Source organism: Odocoileus virginianus, chromosome 4 (assembly GCF_023699985.2).
Source record: "Odocoileus virginianus isolate 20LAN1187 ecotype Illinois chromosome 4, Ovbor_1.2, whole genome shotgun sequence".
NCBI lineage: Eukaryota > Metazoa > Chordata > Mammalia > Artiodactyla > Cervidae > Odocoileus > Odocoileus virginianus.
The window spans coordinates 71341388-71364988 of record NC_069677.1 but is presented as its reverse complement, the minus strand read 5'-3'; the positions used below and the strand labels follow the sequence as shown (position 1 = coordinate 71364988).

At 40.1% G+C, this 23601-nt stretch overlaps 1 protein-coding gene across 3 annotated transcripts in view; it reads left to right on the top strand.

Moving 5' to 3' along the window:
• The window catches only part of PPP2R3A (protein phosphatase 2 regulatory subunit B''alpha), a 218635-nt gene that overhangs the window by 81197 nt on the left and 113837 nt on the right, over positions 1 to 23601 (top strand). For all 3 annotated transcript variants that reach the window (XM_020889172.2, XM_020889171.2, XM_020889173.2), the window contains 3 exons: positions 3098 to 3364; positions 9680 to 9783; positions 19356 to 19458. In XM_020889172.2, coding sequence (XP_020744831.2) covers positions 3098 to 3364; positions 9680 to 9783; positions 19356 to 19458 — 474 coding nt within the window. The remainder of the gene's footprint in view (positions 1 to 3097; positions 3365 to 9679; positions 9784 to 19355; positions 19459 to 23601) is intronic.

Genomic DNA, 23601 nt, shown 5'->3' with positions numbered 1-23601 from the left:
TGTATCAGCAGTTGTATGTGTATGATATACTGTGTATAGGTAATAAAGCATGGCAGTTACTTCTGGGTTGTGAAAGAATGTCTTCCCTCAGCTGTGAGGTTGAGTCATTTCTGTCTGCAGAGACCATGCTTACTTGCTCACAACCATAGGGCCGGTATCTCATGAAACAAGTTGCCTAGCATTGAATACAGTACAAATTGGGAGCCATATCATGACAGACATCCAGAATCCAGCAAGAAACCACAGTTTCATAGTTATTCTGACCTACAGTAATTTCAAATTATTTGACTGAATCATGTGAAATTGCTTTTTTAAAAACAGGTAAAAAAAAGGTCAAATATTGGAAATGCTACAATAACATAACTGTGTTAGGGTACTGTTCAGAATGAATATCTAAGTGATACTGTAAGGTAATGGAGAGCTGAGATACTCAGCACAGCTAATTCTCTTTATCTCTTTTAATTCTCTTGTAATCCTAGATTTGAATGAAAAAGTTTTATCAAAGTGGGCAGATGCTAAACTTAGTAAATCTGACACACTTTATGTTTCGGGTTTATTCTATAATGTTGTAAAGTGTCAGTTTTATTAAACTCCTTTAAGGTTTAAATTATATGTCTCCTATTGAACTCAGTGAAAAGTAAATCAGTATACCTGAAAAATTCAGAATAAATGCATTCTTTTTCTTTTCCCTTTAAATATTTTATTAAATATGGAATTACACAGTGAATTAATAAATACTTGCTATTAGTGAACTGTTCTATGTTAAGTACACTGAGAAAAGCAAGGTAGGCTATTATATAATTGAATATTTTACTGTTCAAATTAAAACTTTGACAGATAGCCTGGGTTTGTTCTGAATGTCACTTACTTCTGTCAGTGCAAAAGCAAAAAGAATGAAAGCCTTGCTATAAACCTTCTCCAGTAGTATGTGTTCACTATACTTGAGTTTCATCTTCATTGGGACTGTGACTTTAATCCTATGGTTATAACTACCCTGAAGTTATCCATAACTGCCCTGGCTATCACACTATGGGCAACATTTTGGGGAAACAAGAATTTGGACAATCGTATGCTTGTAGTCTCACAAATCTCTTTAGAGTTTTAGAATAATAGAAAGGAAATGACACTGAATACAAATGACCTAAGTAAAGCTGCTGAAGAATTATATGCCTTATTTTAGAAATTTAAGAACAGTTTCTTCTGTTATTGACTCATAGGACTGTGTAATAATAGTTGCGGGTTTAGCACCAAGGCAGAGAGAAATATTACTTAGAATAGATTATCAGTTTGTTGATTTGAAAGTAGTATATAAATTTTAAATTGCTTTACAAGTGTCAATTATTATTTTATTTGTTATTGAAGCTGAAAGACCATGCCAAGTTATGTTTAATCTTTTGAGAACCCCATCCTTTTGGCATCTCTGCCCAGCACAGCTTTGAGCCATTTCCCTGCATTACATCTTGTAATTTCCTTTAACCCTCACAACAGCCTTCCAAGAAGAAGGGGTTATAATCTATTTTATTACTGAAATTCTGAAAGGTTAAGTAACTGTCATGAGGTCACAGAGCTAGTAACCCATCACTGTATTTTGTTAAGTTTTTCGTATTTCATTGGCATCACTTCCCTTTGCCACTTCTTCCTTGACTGTTGCTTTATGTGGGTAATATCCTTTTACTGCAGCAACGGCTTGGTGTGACAGCTGACCTTCATATCCTCAATAGTGTTAATATATGAGCAGACTCCACTCTGTGTTAATGTCAGATATTAACATGAAAAATGGGCCATGTTTAACAAAAGTAGGAGAATATATCATATTTTTCACATATTTATGTGAATGAAGCCTATCTTCCTGTAATACTCATGCTTTTCAAAGGTAGCTAAAAATTTTACCCTGAATTTAAAAATCATATTATAAGTCCATGTATCAGAAGGGAATATGATATTCAGATCTGCTTCGTACTGATAAACCATTGTTCAGACTTTAGGAATGGCATTAGGATATAGTTTAAGAAAGACAAACAGTAGAGTAATATTTTGAGTTCACAGGGAATTTAAAATACATTTAGCTAGTCAATAGTCATATCCATTTTTCATACTTTATGTAGCATCTAGTAGTACCATGCTCATGAGCTTTGAAATTAGTCTCTGAAATTCTTCGTGAAATCTTTTTTGCTTTTTCTGCTAGGAGTCTCAGAACTAAATTTAGTCTTCATTAGTAAACTAAACTTCTACCCGAATAGTAATGTATTTCCCCTCCCCTTTCCCTAAATCGTGGATAATCTTAGTCTCCCCGTTGCCCCCCACTTTTTTTATACTGTCCTTTCTATGTCTCTTTATGGTTTACCACATCAGATCCTTTTTGGGAAAAGGGATGATATAAACTATTAATGAATTAACTGTAAAGAGGATTTGGCCATGGTGAAGTTAATGACCATGATCTCTGCCTATTGGAGTCTACCAGGAATGGGAGAAATGTGCATCTCAGAAAAAATAGCATGCCCCTGGTTGAAAGTAAATCAGCCTGGGAGAAGATATTCTAAAACTAAAATGCTTTAATTTTCTTAACAAAGACTTTCTCTGCTCAAGACACTTGAAATGATTCTTCCTAGATAAAGCCAAACCAAGGAAGAAGGTAGAAGGACCCCCACACACAATACATTTTAGATCTACGTATTTAAAAGGAACTCATTCTATCTGCCTTTTGAAGGACAGGTGAAAATAACAGAAAGACCAAAAACAGTCTCCAAGAAGAATTTACTAATCCAGGTCCAATAGACTGAGAATTCACCTGGAGATCCTTAATATGTCAGCTGACATCACTCTTCCACATCACTCGTAGAAAATGTACTGTAGGATTTTTTTAAGCACAGATCTGTGTAAATTCAGGTATTGACAGATAAGTAATGTATTGATTGATTCAGTGTAGAAAAGCATTCCCTCAGAGCATGCCTGCCCCCTCGAGTAGAGTGAGCTCTTCATCTGTACTGATTCTAATTATGTTTCTTTTTAATATCTATACCCAACTTCCTATTACTGGTGAGGATTTTCTAGTAATACAAACTGTTTAAAATTTTTATATCTCATATTTTCCTTACAGATTCAAAATAAAACAGAAAAGAAACCTGGAACACCACTCCCACCTCCAGCCCCCTTTCCGAGTAGTCCCCGACCTCCCTCCCCTGCTCCTCATGTGAATACCGTTGTGAGTGCAGCGCTATCTGTCAACATTCCACAGTTCTACTTTCCTGAGGGGCTCCCCGATGCCTGCAGTAATCATGAACAGACTCTAGGCAGAATTGAAGCTGCTTTCATGGATATTGAAGATCAGAAAGCAGACGTTTTTGAAATGGGGAAAATTGCAAAGGTAATGTCACTACTAAATGATGTATAATCTCCCTTTCTCTAGCTGTCCCAATCTCCCTCTTTTACTGCCTCCTTGCTCTCTATTTTTAAGCATGCATAGGTTTTTTTTCCATATTGAAAAAAATATATTTGATACTGATGTACTGGCTGTGGTACAGTTTGAAAAAAACCTTAGTGGTCTCCCAGTCCAACCTCCCATTTAATATGGGAATTCCATTCATGGCATCACCAAAACATAAATTTCCTGCTTGAGTGCCTTCAGTGACAGAAGACTCACTCCCTTGCCAAGTAGCCTGTTCCATCATTAAATAGCTTTACTTGTTAGAAAAAATCCCCTTGTTGAATACAAATCTCTTTTTTTATTCTCATTCATTGATCATAATTCCTTGCCCTGAAGCCAGACAAGGAACTATTAGGCCAACTCAATGCTGGGATTCTTCTCAGAAATAGATGGATTTGTTATTGCAAGTCTTTGATACTTGTCAATACATCCAGCTGCTTCTAATTTAAGCTCTTAGTCCCTAACCCTTGGACTACTGTAGCACCTTCGGTAACTGGATTCTACACTTCCAGCCACCTCCTAGAACAGTTAATACTGAGCGTAACCACCAGTTTATATTTGATCATGTCATTCCCCAGCTCAGCAAAATGCAGGGATTCCTACCGTCTATAGCAGCAGTCCCCAGCCTGTTTGGCACCAGGGACCAGTTTCACACAGAAGACAGTTTTTCCGTGGACCGAGGGGGTGAGGGAGGGATGGTTTAGGTAGTAACGCACAGTGGTGGGGAGCCGCAGATGAAGGTTTGCTCGCCTGCTGCTCACTGCCTGCTGTGCCACTCAGTTCCTAACAGGCTAAGGACCAGTACCAGGGTTTGGGGACCCCTGAACTATAGGAGTGCTTTGTTTCATTTGAGTCCTGTTTTGATCATGCACGTACACTATTCTGAAGAGTCAGATCCAACCTCAGGATTTCGCAGTGGTCTCAAGCTGTGCTTCAAGAGACAGAGGGGTTAGCATGTGGACAAGGGGACACCAAGTGGGAGTTCCCAAGGCCCCGTGCACCCTTCTACTCAGAACACTACCTCTGTCTTCAGCAAGCATATTTAAAAGTTTGACAACTACCACTTTTGAGGATAAAATCCAAACCACTATTCCCTGTATCCGCCTGACCCACTTGCTCCTGCCTCTGCGTTTGGGCTTTCGTGCTTCTCCCCTCCAAAATGGACTTCTCTCCACTCCCTCATCACCCTTCTCTAAGACCCTGCCCTGTGGTTCATGCCCCCTCTGCTTTCCTACTAATAACCCCAGAATATTTGTTACTACTGTTAATTTGTAAGTAGAGTGATTTTCAAGGAAATGAAAAAGAATTCTTTTCTAATCATCCCCCAGTCTTGCTTTCTTGTTGACACCTTAGGTGTTTCTAGTTAAAAACAAACTCTTTCATTCTAGTAATAAGATCTCACCTATTTCCACTCTACTGTAACATGAGGAAACTGATATCCCACAAGTATGTACCTGAGGTCACATTTTGTCCATGTCAGGAGACATGTCCCCTGACTGCTGCATTATGCTGTTTCTACCTTATCCCCTGAAGTGGGCTAACATAAAATCAGCTACTTCTACTAAGCAGTACCCACTCAAATAAATTATAAGTTCTTTCAGGGCATTTGCAATTTTTTACCCCAAGCTTTGAAAGGTGACTATTTTATTATGAATCAAGGTGGTAAATTATCTGAATGGGCTGGAATGTTGAACCTAAATCCAAGGGAGAGAATTTAGCAGAGATGAATGAAATCTGCATTTGGAGATAACATGTTAATCACATAAATGCCAAACAGGGTATGTCTAACATGGCAGCGTTTGCATAAGAGAGACAGGAGGCTTCATGGACTAGTTTGAGCAAACAAGCAGGGGAAACTGCAGACTGAGCCCCATAGTAGTTCCTTCGTGCTCTGCTGGGCTCCCCACATCTGGAGAGCCAATCCAAGGGATCAGTGCCTCACTGTCAGAGACCTACAGCCTGCTCTGTTTCAAGGTCTCAGGTCAACCTTCCTCCTCTTGAATATTCCCAGCCCCGGCCTGAGGAGCTCTCCTGCATGCCGCCTCCACCCTCCTGCTCTGGCCCTCCCACCTGGCTCGTGGTAGCCCCCCTCCTGTGGCTCAGCAGCCGCCAGCACCCCACAGTGAATGCACAGTGAGAGGACAGCAGGAGCCCGAGGACTCCACGTGGTCACGGGGAGTGTAGGAGAGAGAGTAGTCAGGTCAGGGAAGGGGTTGGTGCTGGGGAATCAAAGGGGACTTTGCTGTTCACAGACAGCGGGGATCTATCTGTAGGTGGCATCAGGAAAAACTGCCAGTGTTACAGCTGACAACATAGAGAAGTTTAAAAAGAGAAAACTGGGGCTTCCCCGGTGGCTCAGGGGTAAAGAATCTGCCTGCCAATATACAGGTTCTACCCCTGATCCAGGAAGATCCCATGTGCTCCAGAGCAACTAAGTCTGTGTGCCAAAACTATTTAGCCTTTGCTCCAGAGCCTGAGAGACAGAACTCTTGAAACCACATGCCCTATAGCCCATGCTCACAACAGGAGCGCCTGCACTGCTCACTACAGTGAGAAGCCTGTGTGCTGCAACTAGAGAGCAGCCCTGCTCACAGCAACCAAGACCCAGCATAGCCAGAGATAAATTTTTAATTATAAAAAAAGATAGAAAACTTGATAACCATAATAACAGTCGTTTACATAATACTTTACTGTTTATACCAAATTATCATGTGGCACAATAGCCAGTATACACACATATATCTGATTAACTTGTCTGAATTGTGCTTGACTATAGTCCTAAATTCCATTCAGGGGTGCCAAGCATTTGTGTTCATTCCCTCAGACCTTAATTGTCAGTTTAGGTAGCAAAGTGAATTAACATTGCATGTAAGATGAGGCTATGTGTATGATGACCTCACAAGTACTATATTAGCTCATTTTATTGGATTTTATCTCTTTATTCTCAAAATCATTTATTTTAAAAAATTTATTTAATCATGGAATTTATTTAAATTCCATGTAATCCAACTTGTTCTCAGCTATGGCCAGACTGTTAGTACTCACTAAACCAGCCTTTCCACCACTCTGTTCTGCAGACTGTCCTCCCTCCTTGGAGAGATTGATCTCCATTTCTGAGTAAATTCTTAGTGTGTAGTTTGTATTTTTTTCCACAGCTTTATGAAGTGATGGAAAATAAATGAATAGAGAATGATCTAAGAGGGACAAAAGCAGCATAGGAACAGAAAGGAAAGTATTTGGCACCACTGAGTTTTAGCCTTTGACAGGCTTGAGGGAAAAGAGGGAGAATTTGAGGCAGAAGAATGAAGCTATCTTCTGAACTATACAGAGCGCTTCAGCTCTTCCTGCTAGCTGATGTAGCACCATCTTAGCCCTCTTGCCTGTGGCCTGTAAGGTAGCCGCTTGGTACCTTTATTTCTTTGTTTGCAGAATGAAATAAAAATACCTGCCCTCTTCTGTATGGGGTCATGTCAGGACTGAATAAAAGAACAAGCATGAGACATTTTAAAATGTTAAAGAACCTTACAAATATTGGGTGAGCATCTCTTCCTACATATCATTAGACAATTTGCTTTCAGTTCTTTATGTTGTTGGGTCATTTTCAGATGAAATTACAGGTGTTAATCACATTTTCTTGGCTCCAGCAACACTGACGCTTGCCTTCTCCTCTAAACCTGTTGCCTAAACCCATTTTCAGCATGTCCTGTACCGCCTCACTTGTCATCCTGTCTTTTCCTTTGTGAAGAGCCTTGACATGAGCTTGTTCTCTCTTTTGTCATAAAAGTCTCTATTCTGTTGCCCTCAGATTAATATTATTTACTTTTTTTTAGGTTTGTATTGATCTCCTGGCTCCTTTTATCGTAATTCTGTTTTTAAGAAGATGCAGGCCAGACATACATTTATTTTTTAAATAGCGGGAAAGTGTACTTATTTTCTCTGATTTCAGAGCAATTTTTATTTTTAACTTATTTTGGCTGTGCAGTGTCTTCCTTGTGGCATGCAGGCTTTCTCTAGTTGTGCACATGGGGGCTTCTTTCGTTGTGGTACATGGGCTTAGTTGCCCCACGTCATGTGAGATCTTATTTCCCCAACCAGGGGTCAAACCCAAGTCCCCTACATTGGAAGATGGATTCTTAACCACTGGGCCACCAGAGAAGCCCCTACATTTTAAAAACAGTCAGAGTGTAATATCTGCAGCCCTTCCCACCCACTGCCCTTCCTGCTTGTGCCTTTGGTGCTTTCTCCAAGGGCTTTATACCTTCCTGCTGCCCTACCCGTGGCTACTCGGGGTGTCCACTGCAAGCAAAATAGGTCAGTCCTTTCACACCCACTTCAAAATTATCTATTCCGCACCATATCTCTTAGGGTTTTGCCTTTGGGTAATAATAAATTTGTAAATGTTAATCCCATACTCTTTATGAGCTGACATGTACATTTTAACAAAGTCTTCTGAATAAAAATCATAATCCAAGGAAATGAAAGTTGTTTAATAGTGGATGTAGTCCTACAGGATGGTAAGTACACAGGTCCCGAACATGTTTCATCTGAGCTGGTGACCACTTCCCAAGGATAAGCTAGACGATTCTTGATCCCTTCCAATTCTGAAAAATCCATAGTGACTCTAATGTTGAGAGCTTCAAGTACTTTGGTAAGCCAGTCCCAGTCCCTCTCTATATTTTCTCTCTTTGTGGCTCTGCACCCCCACCTCCATAATACAGGCTGCTTTTAATTTTCCCAGCAATTGCCAATAGCCTATCACATATAAGAGCATTTTCTTGGCAAACTACCATTCCTCATGAAAGGGAGACTTGGGATTGGGGAAAGTGGATTTGACAGTAACCACCCAAAGTATATTAATTGTGAGCTTTGTACCTTGGCAATCATAATTTACACAATAAACAAAATCCATTTGGTTGCTAAGCAACACCTTTCCCTCATTCTTGACCTCAGTGGAGGTATTTGACCTCTGGACTTAAGAAATTTTAAATTCCACCCTGCTTGCAGAATGTGATTGGGTGGCCCTGGCAGAAGCAATCTCTTATTTCTGCCCTGTACTTACCTACCTCCCTTGGCTTGAATCTCATCATCCATGTCCTCATCTCTGACATAAACCCAGCAGTCCTGGGCATTCTCTCAGCATGACTAACCTCAGATGAAGTACTGTTCAGGGTTCTGTAGGATCCGCTATGCACAGAGGCCCCACATCAGAAGCAGCTTAACCTCAGCCTAATGTGTATTCACATCTAGTCATCTACCAGAGGGGGAGCTTCCCTTTGTAGAATAAGACTCAACAGTCCTATATCTATTATGATAATAAGAATATCTTTATCCAATAATAAGATGTGACTCTTTGAAGAGCTTCAGATTTGGGAATACGTTTTATGTGTATATACAAAATTGGGAACATTTGGAAACTATTTTTCAGCTAATATTTAGATATTATTACTTGGAAGAATTTTCCCTCTAGAAAAAAAGCAGGTAAATTTGGTATGAATTGTTTCTTATAAAAGGATAAGAATAATTTTTCTTAATTGAAAGAAAAAGGTTTTTTATTGAGAAGAAAATCATTACCTTTTAGGGTATTGTATTTTAGTTCTTTCTAAGGCTCTTATAATATGTTGTCATTAGTGATATGTTCTAATATATAAATAAATTATAGCATTTTAATTTTTGCCTTCCATCTTTCACCTGAATTGTAACCATTTAAATATATTTATAGCTGTTTTCTAAAACAGTCCAGGCTTTTCTGTTTCTCCTTGAACCTGGGGCTTAATAACACAATAAGCAAAGGAGAAAAGGAGAAAGCAGTTGGAGTGTGTTGATACCAAGTTACTGGGCAGTAAAAGTATTTTTCTCCCGTAGGAAGGGAGGCCATTTACACAACCATGACATTCAGTCACATCTTTTTCTTTCTAAAAGTAGAAAATACATGATGTAAGAGTGGTAGGAAGGAAGGGAGACTGGTTGCTCTAACTATAAAAGTCACAGAAAAGAAACATCACTATAAATGTACTTTAAGAAAAGGCAGTTGGATATTCATCTTCTTCGTGAAACATGTCATCCTCTTGTATTGCTTCCCCTCTGTCTTGCTGAATCTGCCCCAGCTGCTGTATCTGCCTCCATCCCAGCTTTGCTCCGCCAGGTGCTCTTCTGTCCGCTGTGGCCTAAAGGGTTAAAGCCACAGAGGCCCTTTCTTGGGCCATGTCATCTCTTCACTGCCCCTTGGCTCACACTGCATTTGTGTTTCATTTGCAGGCCTGCGGCTGTCCTCTTTATTGGAAAGCCCCCATGTTCAGGGCTGCAGGGGGAGAGAGGACAGGATTTGTGTCAGCACAGTCATTCATCGCCATGTGGAGAAAGTAAGTAAGAGAGCAGCTACTCGGGCTGGGCAAGGAATTATCTGGTCCTCGTGACATGCTTTATAAAAGACACTAATTTTACTCATTCATTAATTTCCCCCTTACCCTTTGTTTCAGCAGTTAAATTAAATGATTCACAACTTTTTATGCCCACAAAGAAATTCTTTCCCTAAGCCTTTATCTTACATGTCTCTGATCGGTAAAGCAGATCTCCAAAAATATTTGTTTAATAACTATTTGATAGTTTCTTAGTTTCACTTGTTAACAGTTTGAGTCTTAGGGTTTGACTCTTGTAGCAGTGACATAAATGCTCCTTTAAGGGGAGCAAATCATACATGTCATATGCTTTCATTCTCATCTGATCCAATTTAGAATTGTATCCAGTTGATTTATTAAAAATAACTGAATTCTGGGACTTCCATGGTGGTCCAGTGGTTAAGACTCTGTGCTTCTAACCCAGGGGGCGCCGGTTCCATCCCTGGTCAAGTGTTAGGATTCCCACATGCTGCACTGCTGAAAAAGGTGGGAGGGGGGATCGGGATGGGGAATACATGTAAATCCATGGCTGATTCATGTCAATGTATGGCAAAAACCACTACAATATTGTAAAGTAATCAGCCTCCAACTAATAAAAATAAATGGAGAAAAAAAGACCTTTCTTTTAAAAAATAACTGAATTCTAATAGATTTTAGTCATTACTTTTTGAAAGCTCCAGTTAAGGAACAAAGGGTTAGTATATTTATAAATATACTCCTGGATTTTACTATCCTGACAAGTTCTCTTGAATTTAAATCCAACTTTCTTCTCTCTTTTCTTTTTTCTCCCTTCTTTCTTTAGAAATTATTTCTTGATATATTTATGCACAATTTAAGGGAATGTTATAGCTTGCCCCTTCTACCTCTTTTAACTGATCAGCCTTCTTTAAGTATGTTGTTCTCACTTTCTGGGCTGGATACCCTTCCTGATGAACTACTGGGAAATGCTGTTCACCTGCCATCACTATCATCACTGTTATTTAAAGTAAGCATATGATAGCAGCAAAACTCAGCTTACAGTCTCCTCTAATCCTTTCCTGCCACCTCAAAGCCCTCACTAGTATGATGCTTGAGAACACCATAGGTGATTAATAACTATATTCTTATTTTGAAAAATCTAACCACAAGTTGAATTCACCAAGTTCTTCTTGCATTACAATAGAACTAAAGTCATCAGGAATGGGAAAGACTAGAGATCTCTTCAAGAAAATTAGAGATACCAGGGAACACTTCATGCAAAGATGGGCACAGTAAAGGACAAAAACAGCATAGACCTAACAGAAGCAGAAGATATTAAGAAGAGGTAGCAAGAATACACAGAAGAACTATACAGGAAAGATCTTCATGACCCAGATAACCATGATGGTGTGATCACTCACCTAGAGCCACACATACTGGAGTATGAGGTCAAGTGGGCCTTAGGAAGCATCACTACAAACAAAACTAGTGGAGGTGTTGGAATTCCAGCTGAGCTATTTCAAATCTTAAAAGATGATGCTGTTAAAGTGATGCGCTCAGTATACCAGCAAATTTGGAAAACTCAGCATTGGCCACAGGACTGGAAAAGGTCAGTTTTCATTCCAATCCCAAAGAAAGGCAGTGCCAAAGAATTTTCAAACTGCCACACAATTGGATTCATTTCACACGCTAGCAAAGTAATGCTCAAAATTCTCCAAGCTAGGCTTCAGCAGAACTTGAAATGTGAACTTCCAGATGTTCAAGCTGGATTTAGAAAAGACAGAGGAACCGGAGATAAAATTGCCAACATCTGTTGAATTATAGAAAAAGCTAGAGAATTCCAGAAAAATATCTGCTTCATTGACTGTGCTAAAGCCTTTGACTGTGTGGATCACAACCAACTGTGGAAAACTTCTTAAAGAGATGGGAATAGCAGACCACCTTACCTCCCTCCTGAGAAACCTGTCTGCAGGTCAAGAAGCAGCAGTTAGAACCTGACATGGAACAACAGGCTGGTCCCCAACTGGGAAAGGAGCACGTCAAGGCTGTGTATTGTCACCCTGCTTACTTAACTTATATGCAGAGCATATCTTGGGAAATGCAGGGTTGGATGAAGCACAAGCTGAAATTAAGATTTGGGAGAAACATCAATAGCTCAGATATGCAGATGACACCACCCTTATGACAAAAAGTGAAGAGGAACTCAAGAGCCTCTTGATGAAAGTGAAAGAGGAGAGTGAAAAGGCTGGCTTAAAACTGAACATCCAAAAAACAAAAATCATGGCATCCAGTCCTATGACTTCATGGCAAATAGATGGAGAAACAATGGAAACAGTGACAGACTATTTTCTTGCGCTCCAAAATCACTGCAGATGCTGACTACAGCCATGAAATTAAAAGATGCTTGCTGCTTGGAAGAAAAGCTATGACAAACCTAGAGAGCATATTAAAAAGCAGAGACATTACTTTGCCAACAAAGGTCTGTCTAGTCAAAGCTGTGATATTTCCAACAGTTGTATGGATGTGAGAGTTTGTACCATAAAGAAAGCCGATTGCTGAAGAATTGATGCTTTTGAACCGTGGTGTTAGAGAAGACTCTTGAGAGTCCCTTGGTCTGCAAGGAGATCAAACCAGTCAGTCCTAAAGGAAATCAATCCTGAATATTCATTGGAAGGACTGATGCTGAGGCTGAAATGCCAATATTTTGGCCACCTGATGTGAAGAACTGACTCACTGGAAAAGACGCTGATGCTGGGAAAGACTGAAAGCAGGAGGAAAAGAGGACGACAGAGGATGAGATGGTTGTATGGCATCACTAACTCAATGGACATGAGTTTGAGCAAGCTCTGGGAGATGGTGAAGGACAGGGAAACCTGGGGTGTTGCAGTCCCTGGAGCCGCAAAGAGTCAAATACGACTAAGTGACTGAACAGCAGCAAAGTGATCAGGAGAAATAAGACAACCAGTTCACACCGAAGCTAAAAGTTATAAGTGCTTCATGTTTTCCAGGTGAATTTTGATCATTTTGTTACAGGGAATAGTTCTAAGTCGTTCAAATACCAAGGATTGCAGTGGCCATGGAAGAATCATTCCTTATACACTAGTGGAATGACCCTCCAGAAGTCAGGGCCATGGTCACCATTCCCTCTCTCCTATTGTGAATAAGACACAGCTGGATAGAAGTCTAAAAAATGGGTTTTTTTTTTCAGTGTATGGTTAAGCAGTAATAAAAGTAGAATAATTCCTTGGAGTCCAGAATTAGCAAAAAGCACTAATTAGGCAGGAGTAAGCCAGTTTAAAAAAAAAAAAAATGGTATTTGCCATTCTGGCTATTGTGGCATCTAGAACCAGAGGGAAGAAAATAGAACCAAAGGCCTCGGATTCCCTCTCCTTTCCCCACCAGTAAAGCCAGGACTTCAGCAGGGTGGTCTGCTTGTCTATTATTAGTTACTATTGTTGTTATTTTAAATCAGCATATAACAGTAGCAGAATTGAAGAACTTGAAATGTGTAGATATTCTGGCTTTCGGCTACCTTCTCTCCCCTGGGTAGGTGCCAGGCCCCAAAAGAGGCCTCAGGTGGAGTGTGAACAAAGAGTAGAAAGAATAGGGATGTTACACAGCTCTTGTCAGGGTATCTTCAGCCCCTGAATTCAGCATTGTTGGCAAAAACCCTCTAACAATCTGGGAGAGCAGCAAGAGTGAGTTGTGATTGTTTCAGATAAAAGTTTGAACAACCTGGGAAATTCAAAAATAAATAAAAGGAAGTAGTTCATTCTATAAATGATTACAGCCAGACAGAAGAGCTTGTATTCTAAGTTACTTTCACTATGCATTCTAAGTTATTTTCACTATGTGAGGACCCTGTGTTTGTGAGCCTGAAGCTGACTATGGCAGAAGAAAACCAGTAATCAATTTGTTTACCTACAATTAACTTTATAATGTTAAGGATAGTAATAGCCAAAATTTTTTGGTCTTAAGACTCTGTGTCACTGAGATAAAGTGGACATTTATGTTGGTGGATAGAGCAGCAGCATCCACAACAGCTGTATTTCTTTATTGAGATGAATTATTTTCACTTTATCTCCAAGGAAAAGAGATTTCTGCAAAGTCAAAGGGGGTAAAAAGACATGAAGCATAAGTCCTCATTTTCTGTTACTGCAGAAAACTGCTTATGAAACATATAGCATGACCAACTGTCCCTGTCTTTATTTCATTTTTAAAAAAAAAAATCCTATGTAAGGTCTTTTTTTCTATTTTCTGGCCAGATACTATAATGACTGGAGCGCCCTCTAGTGGCAGCTCCTCTCTTGCGCGCTCAAAATGCCTTTTAAAAACCAGGGTGCTTTAAAGAAGCACTACGTATGGCTAGGATGAAAGTGAAAGAGGAAAGTGAAAAAGTTGGCTTAAAGCTCAGCATTCAGAAAACTAAGATCATGGCATCTGGTCCCAACACTTCATGGCAAATAGATGGGGAAACAGTGGAAACAGTGTCAGACTTTATTTTTTGGGGCTCCAAAATCACTGCAGATGGTGACTGCAGCCATGAAATTAAAATACGCTTACTCCTTGGAAGGAAAGTTATGACCAACCTAGATAGCATATTAAAAAGCAGAGACATTACTTTGCCAACAAAGGTCCGTTTGGTCAAGGCTGTGGTTTTTCCAGTAGTCACATATGGATGTGAGAGTTGGACTGTGAAGAAAGCTGAGTGCCGAAGAATTGATGCTTTTGAACTGTGGTGTTGGAAAAGACTCTTGAGAGTCCCTTGGACTGCAAGGAGATCCAGCCAGTCCATCCCAAAGGAGATCAGTCCTGGGTGTTCATTGGAAGGACTGATGTTGAAGCTGAAACTCCAGTACTTTGGCCACCTCATGCGAAGAGTTGACTCATTGGAAAAGACCCTGATGCTGGGATGGACTGGGGGCAGGAGGAGACGGGGACGACAGAGGATGAGATGGTTGGATGGCATCACCGACTCTATGGACATGAGTTTGGGTAAACTCCGGGAGTTGGTGATGGACAGGGAGGCCTGGAGTGCTGCGACTCATGGGGTCGCAAAGAGTCGGACATGACTGAGCGACTGAACTGAGCTGAGCTGAAGCAACTAAGCATGATGGTTTGAATTACCACACTTACCTTGAAGAAGACATGTGTTTATAATTTTTTACAAATTGTGCCCTTTTTAGTGACCTGGGTCCAACTTTATCATATTAAGACTTTCAAGTACAAAAAAAATAACAGAAGTAAAACATATTGGTATATACATATTCATGCTGACTTACACCAATAATAGGCTCTATATAACCTTGTGGGGAAAGTCAAATACAAAAGTCACAGCATAACAGTAAATAATTTTCCTCCTGTCCCAGTGCTAATGGGGTGGAGGTTTCTGGCCCTCTTCTGAGTGTTTCGAGCATGAACTCCTCACCAGACTTTTGTTCGCCTGCCTCTGATCCCCCTCCCTTCCCTGTTCTGCTGCCCATTTCCTCTGTATTCTTTGTCAACTGTTTCTGCTCCAGTCAAGACATTTTTAAGGGAAAGAGGTTGCTCCACAGCATTTCTTTTTGAGTTCCTAGATTACCAACTTTGTGACAAAACTCATCTCAGAGTCGGTAATATTGCTCCAACTTTTTTTTTTTTCCATTTATTTTTATTAGTTGGAGGCTAATTACTTTACATCATTACAGTAGTTTTTGTCATACATTGAAATGAATTAGCCATGGATTTACATGTATTCCCCATCCTGGTCCCCCCTCTCACCTCCCTCTCCACCCGATCCCTCTGGGTCTTCCCAGTGCACCAGGCCCGAGCACTTGTCTCATGCACCCAACCTGGGCTGGTGATCTGTTTCACCCAAGATAATATACATGTTTTGATGCTGTTCTCTTGAAACATCCCACCCTCGCCTTCTCCCAGAGTCCACAAGTCTGTTCTATACATCTGAGTCTCTTTTTCTGTTTTGCATATAGGGTTATCGTTACCATCTTTCTAAAGTCCATATATATGTGTTAGTATACTGTAATGGTCTTTATCTTTCTGGCTTACTTCACTCTGTATAATGGGCTCCAGTTTCATCCACCTCATTAGAACTGATTCAAATGAATTCTTTTTAATGGCTGAGTAATATTCCATGGTGTATATGTACCACAGCTTCCTCATCCATTCGTCTGCTGATGGGCATCTAGGTTGCTTCCATGTCCTGGCTATTATAAACAGTGCTGCGATGAACATTGGGGTGCACGTGTCTCTTTCAGATCTGGTTTCCTTGGTGTGTATGCCCAGAAGTGGGATTGCTGAGTCATATGGCAGTTCTATTTCCAGCTTTTTAAGAAATCTCCACACTGTTTTCCATAGTGGCTGTACTAATTTGCATTCCCACCAACAGTGTAAGAGGGTTCCCTTTTCTCCACACCCTCTCCAGCATTTATTGCTTGTAGACTTTTGGATAGTAGCCATCCTGACTGGCGTATAATGGTACCTCATTGTGGTTTTGATTTGCATTTCTCTGATAATGAGTGATGTTGAGCATCTTTTCATGTGTTTGTTAGCCATCTGTATGTCTTTCTTGGAGAAATGTCTGTTTAGTTCTTGCTCCAACTTTTATATGCTTTACTTGCTCTTACCTTTTCATGTCAAGGTATCATTTGTTCATTAACAAAACAACATTTCATCTTAAGAGCTCTGGAAGATAGTTTAGAATAGCTATGTTTACCTTCTTTCTCCAGTTTTCGTGACTTTTATTATCTCTTTTTCTCCTGCCGTATGAAGTTCACCAGCCTCTAGCACTGGTTGAACATCATAATTCATCTCTTCTTTGTGTTGCATGCTTCTAATACCAAAAGGCCATACCTGACTTAACTTTACCCTCTCAGAATCTCTCTCATCTGGTATATCTGTGCAGTTTGTACATAGTGCTGCTATCTTTTCTTCATGAAAATACTATTTTCCAAAGACCTCACTGCCTTTTGATTGTGATCCTCCCACTCGTTTTCAAATCGTAAGAGATGGGTCCCATCAGCATGTTTCACTGATCTCTTTCTGAAACGTGTATTTATTTAACTTTGGGAGCCTTAAGCATGCTGAAGAATGATAAGGAAAATAACTTTAAAGAGTGTTCTATGACTTTAATCGGAGAAGGCAATGGCACCCCACTCCAGTACTCTTGCCTGGAAAATCTCATGGACGGAGGAGCCTGGTAGGCTGCAGTCCATGGGGTCGCTTGGAGTCGGACATGACTGAGCGTCTTCACTTTCACTTTTCACTTTCATGCATTGGAGAAGGAAATGGCAACCCACTCCAGTGTTCTTGCCTGGAGAATCCCAGGGACGGGGAAGCCTGGTGGGCTGCCGTCTATGGGGTCGCTCAGAGTCGGACGCGACTGAAGCGACTTAGCAGCAGCAGCAGCAGCAGTATGACTTTAATAATCACAAATAGAATCAGTTAAGTGGATATCTGTTGGTCAGATCACAAACATTTTTTAAGAATCTTCTGTATGAAAGTCACTGTTTCTAGTGCTAAAGGGGAAAAAAAAAAGAGCTATAACTTTGCCTGCCCTTTAGGTGCCAGAGAAATAAAAGGAAATTCATGGTACAATGGCATATGTAATACACATAAACTAAATATAGTACAAAGATCAGTAAGGGATTTAGTTATCAGAGAAGGCTTTTTGAAAGAGGTGAGTTATTAGCTGGACCTTAAAGAATAACCAGTATTCAGAAAGCAAAGTTGGGAGAGGTGGTTTTCTAGGAGAGATAAACAGCATGAGAAATGGCGCTGAGACAAGAATGCCCACGGCACACTCAGAGCAGAGTGGGTCAGGCCGGCTGCCCAGAGTGGATGTTTCAGTTTAGCAAAGTGGTGAGATAGGCATACTGGCTCTAGCCTAGTTAAAGAGGGCCTTAAATGCCAGACTTAGATATCTAGATTTCCTCATATAAGTGGTAGAAAACTGTTGAACATTTTTGGAAAAGGGAATGATATAATCAAAAAATGTTTAAGAATGATGAATTATCTGTGATGTGAGGTTGCATGGACACTGAAGCCTGTTTTCACCCTCTTCCCTTCTGAAAGTCTCAGCATGAAATAAAAAGACCCTGGACTTAGTGGTAAACTGGAAACAGGAAGGAAGAAATGGTTGTTTAAAATGTGTTCCCATCCTATATTCCAAGCACCTAGTGGTCCAGGCTGGAAACCTGGAAGTCATCATGGACTTTGCCCACTTCTACCCCTCCACACCAATCAGCTACCACGCCCTTTCATTTTCAACTGTATTTGCCCCTTTCTGTTCGTCTCACGCTGCCAGTATTCTTGTTCAAGCCCTTAGACAAACTTCTGCCTGGTATTTATGAAAAACACATCTGATCATGTCCCTGTCCAAGTTAAAATTTTTCTGTGAGTAGGCGGAAGTCCAGGCTTCTTGACCTGGACTTGACCTGGACCTGAATGTGAAAGGGCCTCCAGGATCTGATCCTAATGCTCATGTCCCCTTCCCTTCCTACCTCCAGTGCTTGCAGTTGCCCAGATAATTTGTGCACTCTCATACCAGGCATTTGTACATGCAGCCCTCTTGATCCACAGCAGCCCCTTTTCCATTTCACAACTCTTCAGGGAATCTCACTGGCCATCCCATGTCCTTCCATGACACCCTGAATTTATTATTTCTCTAATAAGATTATCCAAGAGTATGATCTTATTGGTGTATCTCTCTCACTAGACTGTAAGCTCCTTATACGGCACAAAACCATGTCTTATTTTCTTTGTATTCCAAATATACACAAGGCCAGACACAGTATCTGGCACACAATTAGCATTCAATAAATGATTAAGGAAGAAAAGCAAAAAAGTTTGGAGACTAATTGGATGTGGAGAATAAGGAAGAGAAATAAGTTTGAAATGACTTCAAATATTCAAGCCCAAATAACTTGGAGTGGTACCACCATTAACAAAAATAGACATCCATGAAAAGAACTGACTTTGAGAAGAAGATTCTAAATTTGGTTTTCACTATTTTGACTTTGCTATTGTGAGTATAGCATCTAAATGGAAATGTCCAGCAATTAGCTGGATATGAGAAATTCTTAGAGCTTTAAGATTTAATAGGGCCTTCATTTTTTCTTAAGCCTGGTCCTTCAGAGTCTCATTTCAAAAGCCCACTCAGATTGGTCCTAAATGTCTGCAGACCTGGACAAACAGAAGTTCATGTCTTACGTGGTACATGGTGGTCCATCAGATACGTTCCCTTCTTGTGGGCAGCTCTGGAGTTCTGGTTCCAGATACCCTGAGCTAATCTGAATGGACATTCTTCAGGTGTATTTTTACCTGCATTAGTTCAGTTGACCTGGTGGTCTCAGAAGCATTCTACAAAAATAATATACCATCTTGTTGAGCTTTTATTAAGAACGCCCTTGGACAACATCAGCAGCATGGAGATTTTTCCTTTTTTTTTTTTTAATCCTTGAAAAGAGAGCACTTGATTCTTGACCTAAATGGCCTTCAGACCAGGCTGAAATTCCCAACTATTGATGTTGTGGTGACTGTTCACAGTAGCCAATCTTCCTAAGCGGTCATTTCTTTTCTAGGTTGCTGAGTAACCATCATGATGATGCCTCTAAGTTTATCTGTCTTCTTGCAAAGCCCAGCTGCAACTCTCTAGAACAAGATGATTTTATTCCTTTACTTCAGGTAATTTTCATTTCCTTTTAAAATAGGTTTATTTTTAGAGTTTCAGAGGCTTTAAAATTTTTTTCAACTGTAAGATATGTCAATTGAGATATACAAATTTAGAGATTAGATTTCTAGACAAGTGGTTTCCAAGCTTATTTTAGCAGCAAAATCCTTTTGTTAAGTAAAAGTTGATACAGATAATAGTATAAACAGATAGTATAAAACAGATAATAGTATATATATATTATAGCCCAGATGAAATAGGGCTACTCCCACTGAAGCAGAAGAGAGAGGCCTTACTTAGGGTCCCCCTTTGCCCACCCACAGCAATCACAGAAGCACCTCCTGAAATCAGGCATTTGACCTGGCTAATCAAGTTGACCTTCATTAAGGTTAAAGAGAAAGAGATCTCCAACAGAAAGAGCCCAGTGGGGGAATATTTATATCCAGGCCTTCTGATGAGAATCAGTTGCATGCCAATATTGAATCTGTTTTTATTACAGCATTCTTCATAGCTTGATACATTGCTTGTTAATAATGTATTCCATATCTAAATATTACATTTTCCTAAGTAGTTCACAAATTCCTTGAAGCCGAGATCTGCCTTTCATTTCTGTTGAATACACATCATTTTTTGAGTTGTTCTAGTAAATCCTTGTTGACTGTTAGTGAGGATGCCTAAAAAAGGGCAGAAAGATGCATGGACATACTTTAGGTCTTTTTAAGTTGTATTTGTGGCTACCATCTTTTTTTTTCTTTTAGATTTTTGAATTGCAACATATACACACATAAAAACACACTAATCATGATGCATCAATTAATTTTCACAATGTGAGCACTTCTGTATAACTAGCACCCAGATGAAGAAACCATACATTACCAGCACCCCCAAACTCTTCATGCTCCCTCCCAGTCCCTGTCACCATAGGGGAACCACTGTCCTAACTTCTAACACTGTATGACAGATTCTAATTGTTGGAACAGTTTGCATGTTCAGAAAATGAAGTTTGGATGTAATTTATTTTATGTGCAGGAGTTTTGAGCTTATTTTAATCTGCATGATAGCTTTGATTATTAAACTCTTCTACAACATATTTTTGTTCCCCTTTAAAAAATATTCATGGGAATGAAGATTGTTAAGTTTTTCACATTTAATCGAGACCATCATGTATAAAACCAAATTTTATGCTTTCATACTTATGTTTTCTGTAAATTCTTCAGCCACCCCTCACCCTCACCCACTCCATCCATTCCCGGCCCTACTCTGTCTCCTATAAACTGCATCTTTTTTACTCCGTTTGCTGACTAGCTTCAGGGTGGTCTGGCCAGTGGCTCACACTGGCAGGAGGTGGGAGTGCAGAGAAGAAAGAAGTTTGCATGTCTTCCCAGCTGTTTGCTTCAGCATAGTAATTGTATGTTTCTCTATAATCCAGCTTTTGAGGTGCTTACTGGGCTCCTGTTGGTCTGGTCCTCCCTGGTCCCTTGGCCCTAGGGATTGTAACAGTATCTTTCTGTTGCTCATCCCTGGCACCTTCCATTCCCTTGTTTGTTCCCTTACCCACAACTCTTCACTTAGTTGCTTCATCAAGGATTCATGTGGGAGATTTCTTTTTTCTGTGGGGACTACCCTGACTGAGTTTTATCAGAAGCTTTAATAAAAGCTTTGACAGGAATTAAACTAAGTTATGCCAAGAGAGTTATGAACAAACAACAAAATTAGTGGACATTTTTACTTCCTTCCCTTAAATATAAGAAGTTTTATTTTTATATAAAAAGTGGATATGTGGAGTCTGCTCATAAAAGAGGACAGACTGCTACCCCTCTCATTCTTTTCCAAACTCCTCTGAAGATAAATATTGATATGTTAAAAGGAATAAACCAGTGAAAGTGAGTGGAATGTCAGAGAGGAAGAGAGGAGGAAAAAAATCAGTGTACAGGAGATCTAGTATTTCTTGAAGATAGAAAGTGGAAGCAAGCAAAGGAGACCACAGCCCAGAGCAAGGGGCTATGTATGGGCTGCAGTGGAGAAGTGAGCTACTCTATTCCACTCTGCTCATTAGGATCTCCCAAGGAGGCTATGAACTCAGAGTTGGCAGAGCTGATGTGAAGTATTAGGAATGGGGAATCACTGAAGGTTGGGGTACAGAGCAGTTGACCATTTGACTGCTTACCTGGTTCCCAAATATAAAGTGCAGCCAGACTGCACTTGGAGCATGTTAAGACAGATTTCAGTAGAGGAACATCCTAGATAGTGTCTGGCCAGTACTTGTCAAAATTATCAAGGTCTTCAGAAACAAGGGAAGTCTGAAAAACTGTCTGAGCCAAAAGCAGCTTAAGGAGGAACAATTAAATGTGATATGAGATGCTACTACAGAAGAAAAGACATTAGGTAGCAACTAATGAAAGTGAAAGAGGAAAGTGAAAAAGTTGGCTTAAAGCTTAACATTCAGAAAACTAAGATTATGACATCTGGTCCCATCACCTCATGGGAAATAGATGGGGAGACAGTGGAAACAGTGTCAGACTTTATTTTTTGGGGCTCCAAAATCACTGCAGATGGTGACTGCAGCCATGAAATTAAAAGACGCTTACTCCTTGGAAGGAAAGTTAAGACCAACCTAGACAGCATATTAAAAAGCAGAGACATTACTTTGCCAACAAAGGTCCGTCTGGTCAAGGCTATGGTTTTTCCAGTGGTCATGTATGGATGTGAGCGTTGGACTGTGAAGAAAGCTGAGCACCAAAAAATTGATGCTTTTGAACTGTGGTGTTGGAAAAGACTCTTGAGAGTCCCTTGGACTGGAAGGAGATCCAGCCAGTCCATCCTGAAGGAGATCAGTCCTGGGTGTTCATAGGAAGGACTGATGCTGAAGCTGAAACTCCAATACTTTGGCCACCTGATGTGAAGAGTTGACTCGTTGGAAAAGACCCTGATGCTGGGAGGGATTGGGGGCAGGAGGAAAAGGGGATGACAGAGGATGAGATGGCTGGATGGCATCACCAACTTGATGGACCTGAGTTTGAGTAAACTCTGGGAGTTGGTGATGGACAGGGAGGCCTGGGGTGCTGCAATTCATGGGGTTGCAAAGAGTCGGACACGACTGAGCGACTGAACTGAACTGACTGGAGAAAATGTGAGTTAAGTATAGCCTTGAATAATAGTAATAGCAATGCATCAATATTGGGTTATTAATTATAACAAATGCTAATGCAAGATGTTAATAATTAGAGACCTGGGTGCAGATATATGGGAACTTGAAACTATCTTCTCAACTTTTCTGTAAGGCTAAAACTGTTCTTAAAAAGTCTTTTTTAAAAAAATAATTACTATATTCAGAGAGATTATATAAGACAAGAATAGAGTTGATACAAGAAAGAGCTGTGCAAATTTTAAAGTGGAAGTGCCAAAATTTAAATTTCAGTGTAAGGCCTAGCAATAAAGTTAAGGATGTCTCTGGGGCACATAAATGCACACATGTTAGAGAGAGAGAGAGAGAGAGTCATAAGTGATGACATAAAGGACCAATTCAAGAATTTCAGCATCTCACTAACTGGAGTCTAGGGGAGAAAGAAGAGGGAAAGTGAAAAGAAGGAAATCATCAAAGAAGTAATACAGAATCATCAAATAAATAATACAAGATTGGAAAGACAGGAGTGATAGGATGTGTCCAAAGAGCAGAAACCCAGTGGGAAACTCCTTCAGATTCCTGTTTACTTTCTTGGGGAAACACATCATGCCTGTGTGGCCATCACGTGATCAAAAACAGAATATGACCCTCCAACCCAGCTCTCACGTTCCCTCCAGTCACTGCCCACAGAACCAGAATATTCAGAATATAAGTCTTTTGGTTGAAAGGAGCCTCTGAGTGCCAAACACAATGAATTTAAAAAAGACATGCATAAACAAGTCCTCTTGAAATTTTAGAAAGCCACTGAAATCCTCCAGAGAGAAAAACCAGGTCACCCTAATAGGAATAAGAATTGGGGTGGTATTACATTCTCATTGGCAACTCTGGGGAAATGAATTTGAACTCAGATTTCTATATCCTGCCAAACTGTAGATCAGATATGAGTTTAGAATAAAGACATTTACAAACTCAGAAAGTTTATATCCTGTTTTCTTGGAGAGTTACTTGAATATATACTATAGCAACTTAAATA